This window comes from Gorilla gorilla, chromosome 21 (genome assembly GCF_029281585.2).
Source record: "Gorilla gorilla gorilla isolate KB3781 chromosome 21, NHGRI_mGorGor1-v2.1_pri, whole genome shotgun sequence".
NCBI classification, from domain to species: domain Eukaryota; kingdom Metazoa; phylum Chordata; class Mammalia; order Primates; family Hominidae; genus Gorilla; species Gorilla gorilla.
The window spans coordinates 61,283,770-61,296,957 of NC_073245.2; the positions used below are offsets into that span (position 1 = coordinate 61,283,770).

Here is a 13,188-nt window from a genome sequence, read left to right on the forward strand (position 1 = left end):
AACAGATGTTTCATATTTCATAAAATAACTAGATTTCTAGTTCATACACAGTTATCAGCATTATCTTAGAAATGTGCACTAATTATATGACTGTCTGATCTCTAGGTTTTAAGGGCAAGTCTAAACCCAACCTTCTAAAACAAGAAACCAGCAGCCTGGCCTGTTGTTTGAGGATCCTGTTTCGAATGTATGTTGATGAGAACCGCAGGGATTCCTGGGAAGAAATACAGCAGAGACTTTTAACGTAAGAAAATTAGTTTCTGATTAGATTTCTATCTGCTATATACAAAATGCATCACAGCAATACTGTGGATTGAAAAGAGTAAGAGAAAAATACATGCTGACACTCTGACAAATTTTTTTTTCTTTCTATTTGGTGACTCTCCCATTTCACTTTTCTTAATGCCCTGAAGAGGGCAGAGCCTCATCTGTTTCACTGTTAAGCCCTTGCTTGAGCCCAGGAGTTGAAGGGTGCTGTGAGCTATGCATAGAAACATGGACAGTGAAAAGTGCTCCGAGTGGTCAGCAGGCTGGATGGAAGTCCTGACTGTGGCTGGAGCCCTGTGGCCTTAGGCAGGTTACTATCCCTCTTGGGACCAGGTCCTCTTTAGAATTGTTGTCAGCAATAACATCCCATCATTCCTTCTTTCCAAGAAGAATGTAATTGAAATCATATAACCAGGATGTGCCTACAAAATTATCTAGAAATCCACCAATGGGGAGAGAGTGGAATACTGATGAGGAAGCCCCAGCCAGAAAAGTAGGTCTCTGCCACTCAGCTTCCTGGGCATCAGCAAGATTCTGATGCCTGAGCTTTCTTTTCTTCCTCTAAGGTTTAAAAACAGTAACACACAGTGCTGGCAAATGTGTGGTAAGAATGCACTCTCCTGCATAGCTAGTTGGAGTGTATAATGGCATGATCTTTCTGGAAAGTAGGTGAGACTATATACCAGGAGCCCTAAAGTGTTCATTCTCTGTGACTCAGTAATTCCACTGTTATGGAATCTGCTTCAGAAAATATTTTAGAAATAGGAACCAGGAATACCACATGGAATATTCACTGCAGACTTATCAGGAGAAAAAATTTTAAGCAGCTCAACTGTGGAATGAATAACTAAGCTGTAATATATCCTAAATTATGATATTATGAAACATAGTCATTAAAAGTGAATTTTTTTTTTTTTTGAGACGGAGTCTTGCTCTGTCGCCCAGGCTGGAGTGCAGTGGTGCAATCTCAGCTCACTGCAACGTCCACTTCCTGGGTTCAACCAATTCTCCTGCCTCGGCCTCCTGAGTAGCCAGGATTACAGGCGCGCGCCACCATACCTGGCTGGTTTTTTGTATTTTTAGTGGAGATGGGGTTTCACCATGTTGGTCAGGCTAGTCTCAAACTCCTGACCTCAGGTGATCTGCCGACCTCAGCCTCACAAAGTGCTGGGATTACAGGCATGAGCCACCGTGCCCAGCCTAAAAGTGAAATATTTTTTTTTTTTTTTTTTTTGAGACAGAGTCTTGCTCTGTCACCAGGCTGGAGTGCAGTGGCGTGATCTTGGCTCACTGCCACCTCTGCCTCCCGGGTTCAAGTGATTCTTCTGCATCAACCTCCCGAGTAGCTGGGACTACAGGCGTGTGCCATCACACACCTGGCTAATATTTGTATTTTTAGTAGAGACAAAGTTTCACGATATTGACCAGGATGGTCTTGAACTCCTGACCTCGTGATCCCCCACCTCGGCCTCCCAAAGTGCAGGGATGGGCGTGAGCCACTGCGCCCAGCCTAAAAGTGAAATTTTTAAGAAATAATTTTACTTAATGTGGGAACTTTTTCATAATACAATAATTTTTACCCCAAAAAAAGCTGCAAAAGTGTTTTTACTTACAATTTTCAGCAATTGGGGCATTTTATTTGTTTTTTTAGAGTCAGGGTCTTGCTATGTTGCCTAGGCTGGTCTCGAACTCCTGGGCTTATGAGCTCTTCCTGCCTCAGCCTCCTGAGTAGCTGGGACTACAGGCGAGCAATTTTTCTTTTGAAATCTTAGCCAAAAAAAAAAACTGGAAGGAAATATGCCAAAATATTGTCATGTATCCCTTAGAATGATGTAACTATTTTTCTTTATAATTTTTTCTTTCATAATTTTTTACATATATCAGTTACCTTACAATGAGAATAACAAGTCATAAAGTGAAAAAAGAATTAATTAATTAAAGGAGGCACCAATGGCTCATTTCAGCTTAAGCCCAAAAGACAAATACCTACAGTCTCATAAAGTTTCTCTAAAGGAGATACTTTAGATGGGGCGCGGTGGGTCACACCTGTAATCCCAGCACTTTGGGAGGCTGAGCCAGGTGGATCACAAGGTCAGGAGTTTGAGACCAGCCTGGCCAACATGGCCCTGTCTCTACTAAAAATACAAAAATTAGCCGGGCATGGTGGCAGGCACCTGTAATCCCAGCTACTCGGGAGGCTGAGGCAGGAGAATCACTTGAACCCAGGAGGCGGAGGTTGCAGTGAGCCAAGATTGTGCTGTTGCACTCCAGCCTGGGCAACAAGAGCAAGACTCCGTCTCAAAATAAAAAAAAGAGATATGTAAATGTCAAGTTTTTGGCATGTTTTTTAAAAAAGCAATTAAATGTGATTGTGAGGCGAGAAAGGCAGTTATATAATTGTGAGTAATAAGCTCTTGTGCTACAGACATTGAATAAGTTCAGCCCTAGCCATGTGCCAGGACTGAGCCAAGTTATGACTTAACATATTTACTTCATTTAATCCTCACAACAACCCCTTGAGTTTGGACTTTTTTTTTTTTTTTTTTTTGAGATAGTCTCACTCTGTTGCCCAGGCTGGAGTGCAGTGGTGCGATCTCAGTTTACTGCAACCTCCACCTCCTGAGTTCAAGTGATTCTCGTGCCTCAGCCACCTGAGTAGCTGGAATTACAGATACGCACCACCACACCCAGCTAATTTTTCTATTTTTAGTAGAAATGGGGGTTTGCTACATTGGCCGGGCTGTCTCGAACTCCTGGCTTCAAGTGATCTGCTTGCGTTGGCCTCTTATAGGCATGAGTCACTGCACCCGGCCAGGCAATTTTTTATCTCCATTTTATAGCTGAAGAAACTAAGGCTCAGTGATTTGCCCAAGATAGCACAGCCAGAGTGGGTGCTCAATAGTTATTGCAGTGGCTGGGCTCAGAGGCTCAGGCTTACATCTATAATCCCAGCACTTTGGGAAGCCAAGGCAGACAGATTGCTGAGCCCAGGAGTTCAAGACCAGCCTGGGCAACATGGTGAAACCCCATCTCTACTAAAAATCAAAAAAATTAGCCAGGCATGGTGGTGCAAGGATGTAGTGTTAGCTGCTTCAGAGGCGGAGGTGGGAGGATCAGCTTGAGCCCGAGGAGGTCAAGGCTACAGTGAACCTTGATCACACCACTGCACTCCAGCCTGGGCCGCAGAGCAAGACCCTGTCTCAAAAAAAAAAAGTAATTAAAAAAAAATGTTAAAATAATTTTAAAAATAGCACAAGAATGAATTGTTCTCCCCTGAATGTGAGATGTTAATCAATTGTTTGATATGCCTCCCCCTCTCTAATTCTTCTAGTGTTTGCAGTGAAGCTCTTGCCTATTTCATCACTGTGAATTCTGAGAGCCATCGGGAGGCCTGGACAAGTCTCTTGTTGTTACTTCTAACTAAAACCCTCAAAATAAATGATGAAAAGGTATGAACAAGTAAACTCTGACCAATTTTCACTGGGACATAAAGTTTGGGTTGGCTTTTTACTCAAGAGTTTGCAGTAACTATTTTCTCAGTTCTTCCAAGGATGGTTACGTGACTAGCACCATTCTAGATGCATTGGAGAGAAGTTAATTCATTATGGACAATGGGTGCCACAGGATATTAGGGCTTTTTCCCTGGAAGAACCGTAACTGAGAACGGCTGAAGTGTAGACCTCATGTGTTGCTGTTAGGAATGGTATGGTGAGTTTCAGTGCAGGAAGAGAGGGTTAAGATTGTGAAGCACCAGTTTTGACCTAGGAACCTGCTTTACAAAATAAAAGAGCTGTTGACTTTTGGCAGCAAGACTATCCAAATTTAATTAAAGTTAAATATAACTGAAAGAAGCTTTAATTTGCAAGATTTTCTTTCAACTTCTTTTTTTTTTTTTGAGACAGAGTCTTGGTCTGTCACACAGGCTGGAATGCAGTGACGTAATCTAGCTCACTGCAATTTCTGCCTCCCAGGCTCAAGCGATCCTCCCACCTCAGCCTCCTGAGTAGCTGGGACCACAGACACGCGCCACTATGCCCAGCTAAGTTTTTGTATTTTTGGTAGAGACAGGGTTTCACCGTGTTGCCCAGGCTGGTCTCGAACTCCTGAGCTCAAGCGATCCACCTGCCTCGGCCTCCCCAAGTGCTAGGATTACAGGCATGAGTCACTGTGCTCAGCCCCAACTTTCTAATAGCAAGAAAAGCACCAATATTGTAATAAGTTCCAGGGTGAGATTAACACTTCTGAAAAACTGGTGCCCAAAAAAAAAAAAATTGTCTAATTTTATCTGTTTCTCTCCCACCTCAAGTTCAAAGCACATGCTTCAATGTACTACCCCTACTTGTGTGAAATTATGCAGTTTGACCTGATCCCTGAGCTCCGAGCAGTTCTGCGGAAGTTCTTCCTACGGATAGGTGTTGTATATAAGATATGGATACCAGAAGAGCCATCACAGGTACCAGCAGCACTGTCACCAGTGTGGTAGCCCTGGCTGCCCAGGCCAGTGCTGCAGCTCTGCAGAATGTTCAGCATGCCATTTCTGACTGGCACATCTCGTGAAGGGTCATAGAAACAAGGAGTTGGCATCTTGGATCTCAGAATGGCCTGGAAACAGATGGCCTCTACGCTGTTCCATCACAGTCTCCGACTGAGGCTTATGGTATTTCATTAAACTGTTGCATACCCAGTTAGCACAGTAGGTGGGGAGTCTGCTTCATTTCTATCATTCCATTTTTCTGATTAAACTGTCAAATCTGTCATTGCATATGCCATCGTTTTCTAGCAAAATCCCATGATTGGCTATAAACGTTTTGTAAGAAGTCACTCTCCTTGAAAATACTGAACATAGCTGTATAGGTTTGTGATTATTAGAGAATATGTTAATAAAACTTCTTGTAACGGCTAACTGCCACCTAAAATATGCTGGGTTTTCTGTTGTTTGAGTGTGTTAGAGAAATTTGAATGTTTTTGTCAGTTACGAGTCAGCCGTAATTAGATTAGTTTAGGGACAGGTCAGGGTTAGAGAAGAGTTGTTTTTGTGTTTTGTTAATGTCTGAGTGATTTTTAAAGTATTTTACAAAAAGATATTGAAAATTTGGTTGAAGGCAGAGTTTAGTAATTAAGTTAGAATTAAGAGTTTTGCGAGGTTAAAAAAATGTGCCTCGTGGATCTCCCTGTTTTAGTAACATGGAGAGAAAAAGTCTACAGGAAAAAGTGAACAATTTAATGAAGATGATTAGCCTTCCTTGAAATAAGTATTTGTGGATGGGTGTTAAATTAAAATTTCCAGAATACACTGTCCATCTCACACACTCTGAAATCTAATATATGAAGTAGTAATGAAAATGAAGTAGTAATTTAACCAGAGTTCATTTATCCTTGAATAAACCTTTTTATTTTCACCTCAGAAAAGTGAGTGTACTGGCAGTTAGTGTCACTGCTTTGCACAGTCCCCATTAAAGGACCCTCCAGAGAGGGACAGTAACTGTGCATGAGAAGCCGCTCCCATAAGCCTCCTCAGCCAGATGTCATGGGTGGAACTGGAGCTGTGTCGGGGCCAGCACAGCTGAACTGTGACAATGGCAGGCGGTGGCATGTGCCCAGCACTTCCATTAATCTGAGCCTAGGAGTTGAATTCTTTGGCAGGGTTGGATTCTGAGGTCCTTATTATGTTAATGATGGTGCAATACTCTCACCTGCAGTAGTACTGAGTTCTGCTGCAGCTTGTGTAAAAGCAGGCAGTACACAAGTACGTCCCGAAGCCTGTGAGCAGTATACGTGGATGCTCACCCATGAGAAAGAGCACACACGCCTCATTCTCTGCCCTCACCCACTGCTCACCTAGAGCATCGCTGAGCTTAGACAAAGTGTTACACAGAATGATTAAAACTTTCAGACTTCTACCTATGCTCTTTAGTCCTGTAAATTGGGTTGTATTGATGTCAACTCTGGTGCCTTAGAAGTTAGTAGTTTGGGAACCTATCTGTAAAATCAGATGTTTTTTCTTTGTAGAGAAGGATTTCTGGTGCTTTTGCTTACTAAGAGACCGATATTCTTAAGTTGTTTTCTTGTTTTAACAGCCTTGAGAAATGTTTGGTTTTTGGCCAGCAGAATTCTTGTCTACTTTTTTCTTTCCCAAAAAGTGTTTTTTAATTTCTCTACCAAAGAAAAAATGAGCAGGTTTAGGTTTTTACATGACTTACATACATTAGATAAAAGGAGCTGTATAATTTAGCAGGAAAGGACTATGGGAGAATACTTTACGGTGAGTGGAAAATGTTAGCACATTTGACTGGTTTGCCCTGGAATCTACTGTACCTTTACACTGCACCATGAAACCTACACTCCCTGGTATCATAGCGCGTCATCACCTCAACAAGTCAGTCGTCTCCATTGATATTTGTACAAAAGGTATACATGGGGAACACGTGTTCATTCATTAAGTCCATCTTGCGTGCAGCTATATCCCTGATTGGTTATTTTTCCTTTCCTTCTGAGGTTCTCATGTCATTTTCTTCATTGGATGTGACTAAAATTTTTCTGGTGTCTTCTGCCCTCTCTTTAATTTTGCCTCTTGTGGGGTAGCAGATGTGTCAGTGCATTTTATTACTTGCTGAAACATTCAGGCTTACATTTCTTATTAGTTTAGTATTTTAAAAGATTTAATTTTCTGAATGAGGCATTTGAATTGTACCAGCAATGGACTTTTAAAAAATTGGATGTAAAACCATTCAGGGTGATTTTTCTTGTCAGTGGACAGTGACGAACAGAGATTTGAAATCCCTTACCTCCAATAATAAGCCATTCAGCCTAAATTCATTTTTATGAATAAATCTCTTCTTTCTCATGGTAAATGTGGCTTGTGCCACTCAAACACTAGTGAAAGGGTGTGTACAACTGCAACATCAGGCCAGGACACCATTTATTTAACCAAGTAATGGAGGAGAGTGAAACATTTTCCAAGGCCTTATTTCTTTTTCAGAATGCTTTAAGTGTTGATTATATGTGCTGGGTCTCTAGAGAAGTTTTTATTTGTTACAATACTGCTGCTTTGAGCAATTTTGTTTCTCTTCATTGTCTGTTAGGGAAATCACCAGCTTTGGCATCTTAACAACAAACAGTGGATGGGTAATTTTTATTTCTGATACGCATCTTTAGAGTCAAATATATCTTTCCCTGTACTCCTCATGTACAACCAAAGAACATACATTATGAAAATTGTATTATAATATCTGGAAACACAACATTTTCCTCTGGCAGGTGACTTTTGTACGAAATGAAAAAAAAAAACCTGTATTTTTTTTGTTGTTCTTTTGTGATTAAGGATATACATTTAGTAGTCTTTGTTATTAAAGGAACCTGCTGATAAGTACAAGTGTGACCATCTCATTCAAATGTTTGTTGTTATGATGCAAATGGATATTGGTTTCAATAGAAGCTGGATCCTTAATACTGCATTTTCTGAATTCTGTTTTAATATTTGTGTTAAAGTAGACATAGCTGAACTCACATGGAATCCTGGAGTTTTGTTATCAGCAGCTTTGCAGTTTGGGAAGCAAAGAAACCAAAGCTGAGTGTTTTAAAGAATGAACATATCTGGAAATCCTTGCTCTCAAAACAAAACAATATAATCTATCAAAGGTGTTTTACTCAGTGTTCTAATTTTTAAAAAATTTTATCTGCATATTTGCATCAAATATTTATGTGTAAAATGTATGTTTTACCTCCTTAAAATGCCTAAAAGTTAGTTAATAGTTACTTTGGTTTAATCTATACACAATGATTAAGTGCATTTAATATTGGTAATTTAATGAAAACCATTCCTTGCCCAATGGATGTATAAATTTTTGAAAGAATAAGCAGAATTATATAATATGAAATGCTATGTAAAGTTTTCTATGTAAAAATATTATGTATAATACTATTAAAATATCCCATGCTTTGATCAGGTGGTAAATCAATAAAATTTTAAAAAGTATAGCTGTTTCTAATGTAGTAATTTAAAAAACATATATCAAGCCATAGTTTTGGGTCAGTTTATGTCCCTCACCAATGAAAGGGGGAAAATTCTAGTCATGAGATTCTTTATATACCTCTTGAATCTGTTAACTTTGTTTGTTGTTGCTAGTTACAAAATATAAGGATCAAGCAGTGGCTGTTGGTTCAGCCAGTACACATTGACAGCTTTGAAATATTCAGATGCTAATTTATTTATTTATTTTTGAGACAGGGTCTTGCCCTATAGCCCAGGCTGAGAGCAGTGGTGCAATCACAGCTCACCGCAGCCTTAACCTTCTTGGTTCAAGTAATTCTCCCACTTCAGCTTCCTGATTAGCCGGAACTATAGGGCCAGTAGTGAGACACCTTGCCTGGCTAATTTTTGTATTTTTTTGTAGAGTTGGGGTTTCACCATGTTGCCCAGGCTGGTCTTGAACTCCTGGCCTCAGTGATCCTCCCACCTTGGCCTCCCAAAGTGCTCCCACCTTGGCCTCCCAAAGTGCTGAAATTACAGGTGTGAGTACCACGCCAACTGAGATGCTAATTTTTAAGTCAATGTGACAAATACTAATCAGATTCTCATAACAGTGTTTAGGATCTACATAAATTTGATTCTGGACATAGTTCTATACACAAGGGTAAGAGACTGACAGTGTAATTCCCCAATAATTAAATTAAAGGTATAATTTTCCAAATCACTTTTAGTAACAATAAATTCTAACTTTTTTTAAAAATAGAGATGGGGGTCTCACTATGTTGGCCAAATTGGTCTTCAGCTCCTGGGCTCAAGTGATCCTCCCACCTCAGCCTCCCACTGTATTGGGATTATAGGTGTAAGCCACTACATCCAGCCAATTCTAACTTTTTAAGTCCAGGGTCTGGCATGGTGGGAGGATTGCTAGAAGCCAGGAGTTTGAGACCAATCTGGGGAATGTAGTGAGACCCTATCTCTACAAAATAATAATAGCAAGTGTGGTGGCACATGCCTGTAGTCCCAGCTACCCAGGAGACTGAGGTGGGGAGGATTGCTTGAGCCCAGGAGGTCGAGGCTGCAGTGAGCTTTGTTTGTGCCACTGCACTTCAGCCTGGGTGACAGACAGCCTGTCTCAAAAAAACAAAAACCAAAAAAAACTTCTGGCCACAAAGCAAAAAGTTGCATAGCCACAGTAAAGATTTAGTTGGTTATAAAGTTGTAGTTATTGCCACTTTAAGCTAATACTTCGTTTTGGAGCTTGTATACACAGTATTTTTGTATAGGGATCACAGTTCTGCAACCTCTGCTCCAAAAAGAATAGAATGAGTTTTCTTAAAGGGAGCTTAACTTCTGAAGTCTTAGTGATTCATAGGTGTGCATAGAATGTGTGATTCCACATCCCAGGTGGAAAGAAAGCAATCTTTCCACCTCAGCCTCCCAAAATGCTGGGATTACAGGCACGTGCCACCATGCCCAGCTAGGTTTTTGCTGAGGTTAACAACCTCTTATCTCTTGTCCCTCCCTCCACCACAAAAACCACAAACAAAAAACACTTCTACAGCTTCCTTCTTCTTGGCTGTCTTTGTCAATGTTTCCAATTTTTTTTTTTAAGAAACGTGATCTTGCTTTGTCACCCAGGCTGGGGTGAGTGGCCTCATTGCAGCTGACTGCAGCCTCAATTTCTCGTGCCCAAGCCATCCAAAGTTCTTTGTTCTATTATGTGGACAGACACGAAGGGCATGGCATTTGTTAAGTTCTGTTAAAGTCTTCTCTGCCTCTCTCGTGTCTGTATTTTTGTGGCCCATGTCCTCTATGTGGTTGAGTTGTTCCCCTTGTTTATCCAGTATTGTGATGATCTTGATTCCTGCATCCTGAGACTCAATGGCTAAACCCAGGATTCTCCTTGTACTTTCTAGAGACTCATCAGCAACTTGGTGAACCCTCAGATGAATTCTTTTTTGATTCAGGATCTTGCTGTGGCTCCCAGGCTGGAGTGCAGTGGCAGTGGCACCATCATAGCTTACTGCAGCCTCAAATTCTTGGGCTCAAGCAATCTTCCTGCCTCAGCCTCCCCAGTAGCTGGGACTACAGGCACACCTCACTATGCCCAGCTAATTTTTTTAAATTTTATTGTAGAGACAGGGTCTTGCTACGTTGCCCCAGCTGGTCTCAAACCCCTAGGCCCAAGTGATCTTCCCACCTCAGCCTCCTAAAGTGCTGGAATTTACAGGCATGAGCCACTGGACTTGGCCCTGAATTTCTTTTAATGACAGATTATCCATGATGAATCAAAACTATCAGGCATGGGCCAGGTGTGGTGGCTTACACCTATAATCCCAGCACTTTGGGAGGCTGAGGCGGGCAGATCACTAGAGGTCAAGAGTTTGTGACCAGCCTGGCCAATGTGGCAAAACCCTGTCTCTACTAAAAATACAAAAATTAGCTGGGCATGGTGACACACACCTGTAGTCCCATAGTCCCAGCTACTTGGAAGGCTAAGGAACAAGAATCACTTGAACCTGGGAGGCCAAGGTTGCAGTAAGCTGAGATCACACCACTGCACTCCAGCCTGGGCGACAGAGCAAGATTCCTCAAAAAAAAAAAAAAAAAAAAAAAAATTACTTGGCTAATTTTTGTATTTTTAGTAGAGACTGGCTTTCACCATATTGGCAGGCTGGTCTCAAACTCCTGACCTCGGGTGATTTGCCCACCTCTGCCTCCCGAAGTGCTAGGATTACAGGCCTGAGACACTGCGCCCAGCCTCTGAAGACCCACTTCTACTGCACACCTGTCATAGGCAGAAAGCAGCCCTGGGCTCCTGCTGCCCTCTGAGAGAGTCCTGGAAGGTACTCTGTCCTTGGCCTTTGGGCCACATTCCATGGACTCCTGGTAAAGTCTCACTTCTCCCTTCCCTTCCACCAAAAGAGGAAAGAAGGAGAATTTAATGGCTGGGCACAGTGGCTCATGCCTATAATCCCAACACTTTGGGAGGCTAAGGCAGGAGGATCACTTGAGGCCAGAAGTTTGAGACCAGCCTGGGAAACGGTGAGACCCCATCTGTCCCCCTCCCCATCTCCCCATCAATGAACTTTATTACTTTCTCCTGCTAGGCTTTCCATATTGATCACGTTTTTGACTCTTGCTATTTCAACCATTCTTCAGCCATTAATTCGCACAATAACCCCCGTAAAGTAGGTACTATTATCATCATCACCAGCATCCCTCCTTTTTATAGAGGGGTATGGGCTCAGAGAGGTTGACAAACTTGACTTAGGACACTCAGCTGGATTTGAAGCCCTGCAGCCTGGCTCTAGAGCCCGCCTCCTAAACACTGCCCAGATCTAGCCTGGCACCGTACCTCACACCTGTAACCCCAGCTCTCTGGGAGGCCAAGGCAGGCAGATTGCTTCAGCCCAGGAGTTCGAGACCAGCCTGGGCAACACAGTGAGACTTTGTCTCTATTTATTTATTTTTTATTTATATATATATATATTTTTTGAGATGGAGTCTGGCTCTGTCGCCCAGGCTGGAGTGCAGTAGTGCAATCTTGGCTCACTGCAATCTTGGCCTCCCAGGTTCAAGCAATTCTTGTGCCTCAGCCTCCTGAGTAGCTGGGACTACAGGTGTGTGTCACCGTGCCCAGGTAATTTTTGTAGTTTTAGTAGAGACGGGATTTCGCCATGTTGATCAGGCTGGTCTCGAACTCCTGACCTCAGGTGGTCTACCCACCTCGGCCTCCTAAAGTGCTGGGATTACGGGTGTGAGCCACCGCATTCGGCCTTGTCTCTATTTAAATAAATAAATAACTGCCCAGCTCCACTTCCAATTTATTTCTTCCACTGCAACCTTGATGCTCCCTTCAGTCTTGCCCTGGAGAGGAATCTCACACAGGGGAAGGGCTGCTCTGATGTGCTGGAGAGCAGATGGACAGTGGTAGATAATATGGGGCCCTGGCTCCTGTGGACAGAGAACACACTCAGCACAGGACTAACATTTGCAGGCTCTAGGGCAGAAATACAAATGTCGGCTCACATGCTCTGAGGGTCAACATTGAAAAACTATACGTAAAGCTTTTGAATAAGACATTCTATCTTCCTTCCTTTATAAATGTACCTTTGTAAAGATCTGGAAGAGCAGGTCAAAGATGGAATTCTCAGGCTCCTCAGAGCTCCACACCAGAAAGCAGCAGCACGGGGTGGCTGGCCCAAGACCGGCACCCTGCTCTCTCCACCTCAGGCTTCACCCTGCACCATAAGGCTTTGCATGTGTGCATGGAAGCCCATCCCTGTCCAAACTCCCTGCAAACCCCTTTCTGACCCAAGTCACCCTTCCAGCATGGGAGTGCTCACAAGCTGCTGTGCAGCCCACCCTCTGAAGAAGTGACCCAGGCAAGGGTCTCCACAGGCCAGGGGCCTATGGGTTGGGAATTCCAGGGCCCTGTCCAACTGCAGTGTGGTCTCAAAGGGAGTGGCATGGGTTCTAGATGTGCACACCCATTCGGCTAACGGGCAGGAGGGAGCAGCTGGAGGAGGGCCAGGACGAAGCCCTCTAAAGCAAGGGCACGGCAAAGGTCTGCAGGCTTGCCCAGGTCTAAGGCAGGTCTAAAAATCCCACTTGAAGGGATGGAAAAAATATAATTTCCCATCAAGAAGCATGAAAAATACACTTCTAGGTCAGGCGTGGTGCCTCACACCTGTAATTCCAGCACTTTGGGAGGCGGAGGCAGGTGGATCACCTGAGCTCAGGAGTTCAAGACCAGCCTGACCAACATGGTGAAACCCCATCTCTACTAAAAGTACAAAAGTTAGCTGGGTGTGGTGGCACATGCCTGTAATCCCAGCTATTTGGGAGGCTGAGGCAGGAGAATCGCTTGAACCTGGGAGGCGGAGATTGCAGTGAGCCACTGTAATCCCAGCACTTTGGGAGGCCAAGGTGGGTAGAACACTTGAGCC

The 13,188-nt window shown here is 42.9% G+C and overlaps 1 protein-coding gene and 1 long non-coding RNA gene across 4 annotated transcripts in view; one reads left to right on the plus strand and one right to left on the minus strand.

Annotated features, from left to right (window-relative positions):
* The window catches only part of ARFGEF2 (ARF guanine nucleotide exchange factor 2), a 114,208-nt gene extending 105,966 nt beyond the window's left edge, over nucleotides 1-8,242 (plus strand). For all 3 annotated transcript variants that reach the window (XM_031004881.3, XM_031004882.3, XM_055373171.2), the window contains 3 exons: nucleotides 106-244; nucleotides 3,599-3,716; nucleotides 4,574-8,242. In XM_031004881.3, the coding sequence (XP_030860741.2) occupies nucleotides 106-244; nucleotides 3,599-3,716; nucleotides 4,574-4,750 (434 nt within the window). In that variant the 3' untranslated portion in view covers nucleotides 4,751-8,242. The remainder of the gene's footprint in view (nucleotides 1-105; nucleotides 245-3,598; nucleotides 3,717-4,573) is intronic.
* The window catches only part of LOC101143862 (uncharacterized), a 28,595-nt gene that overhangs the window by 10,720 nt on the left and 4,687 nt on the right, over nucleotides 1-13,188 (minus strand). The gene's annotated exons all lie outside the window — the stretch shown is intronic.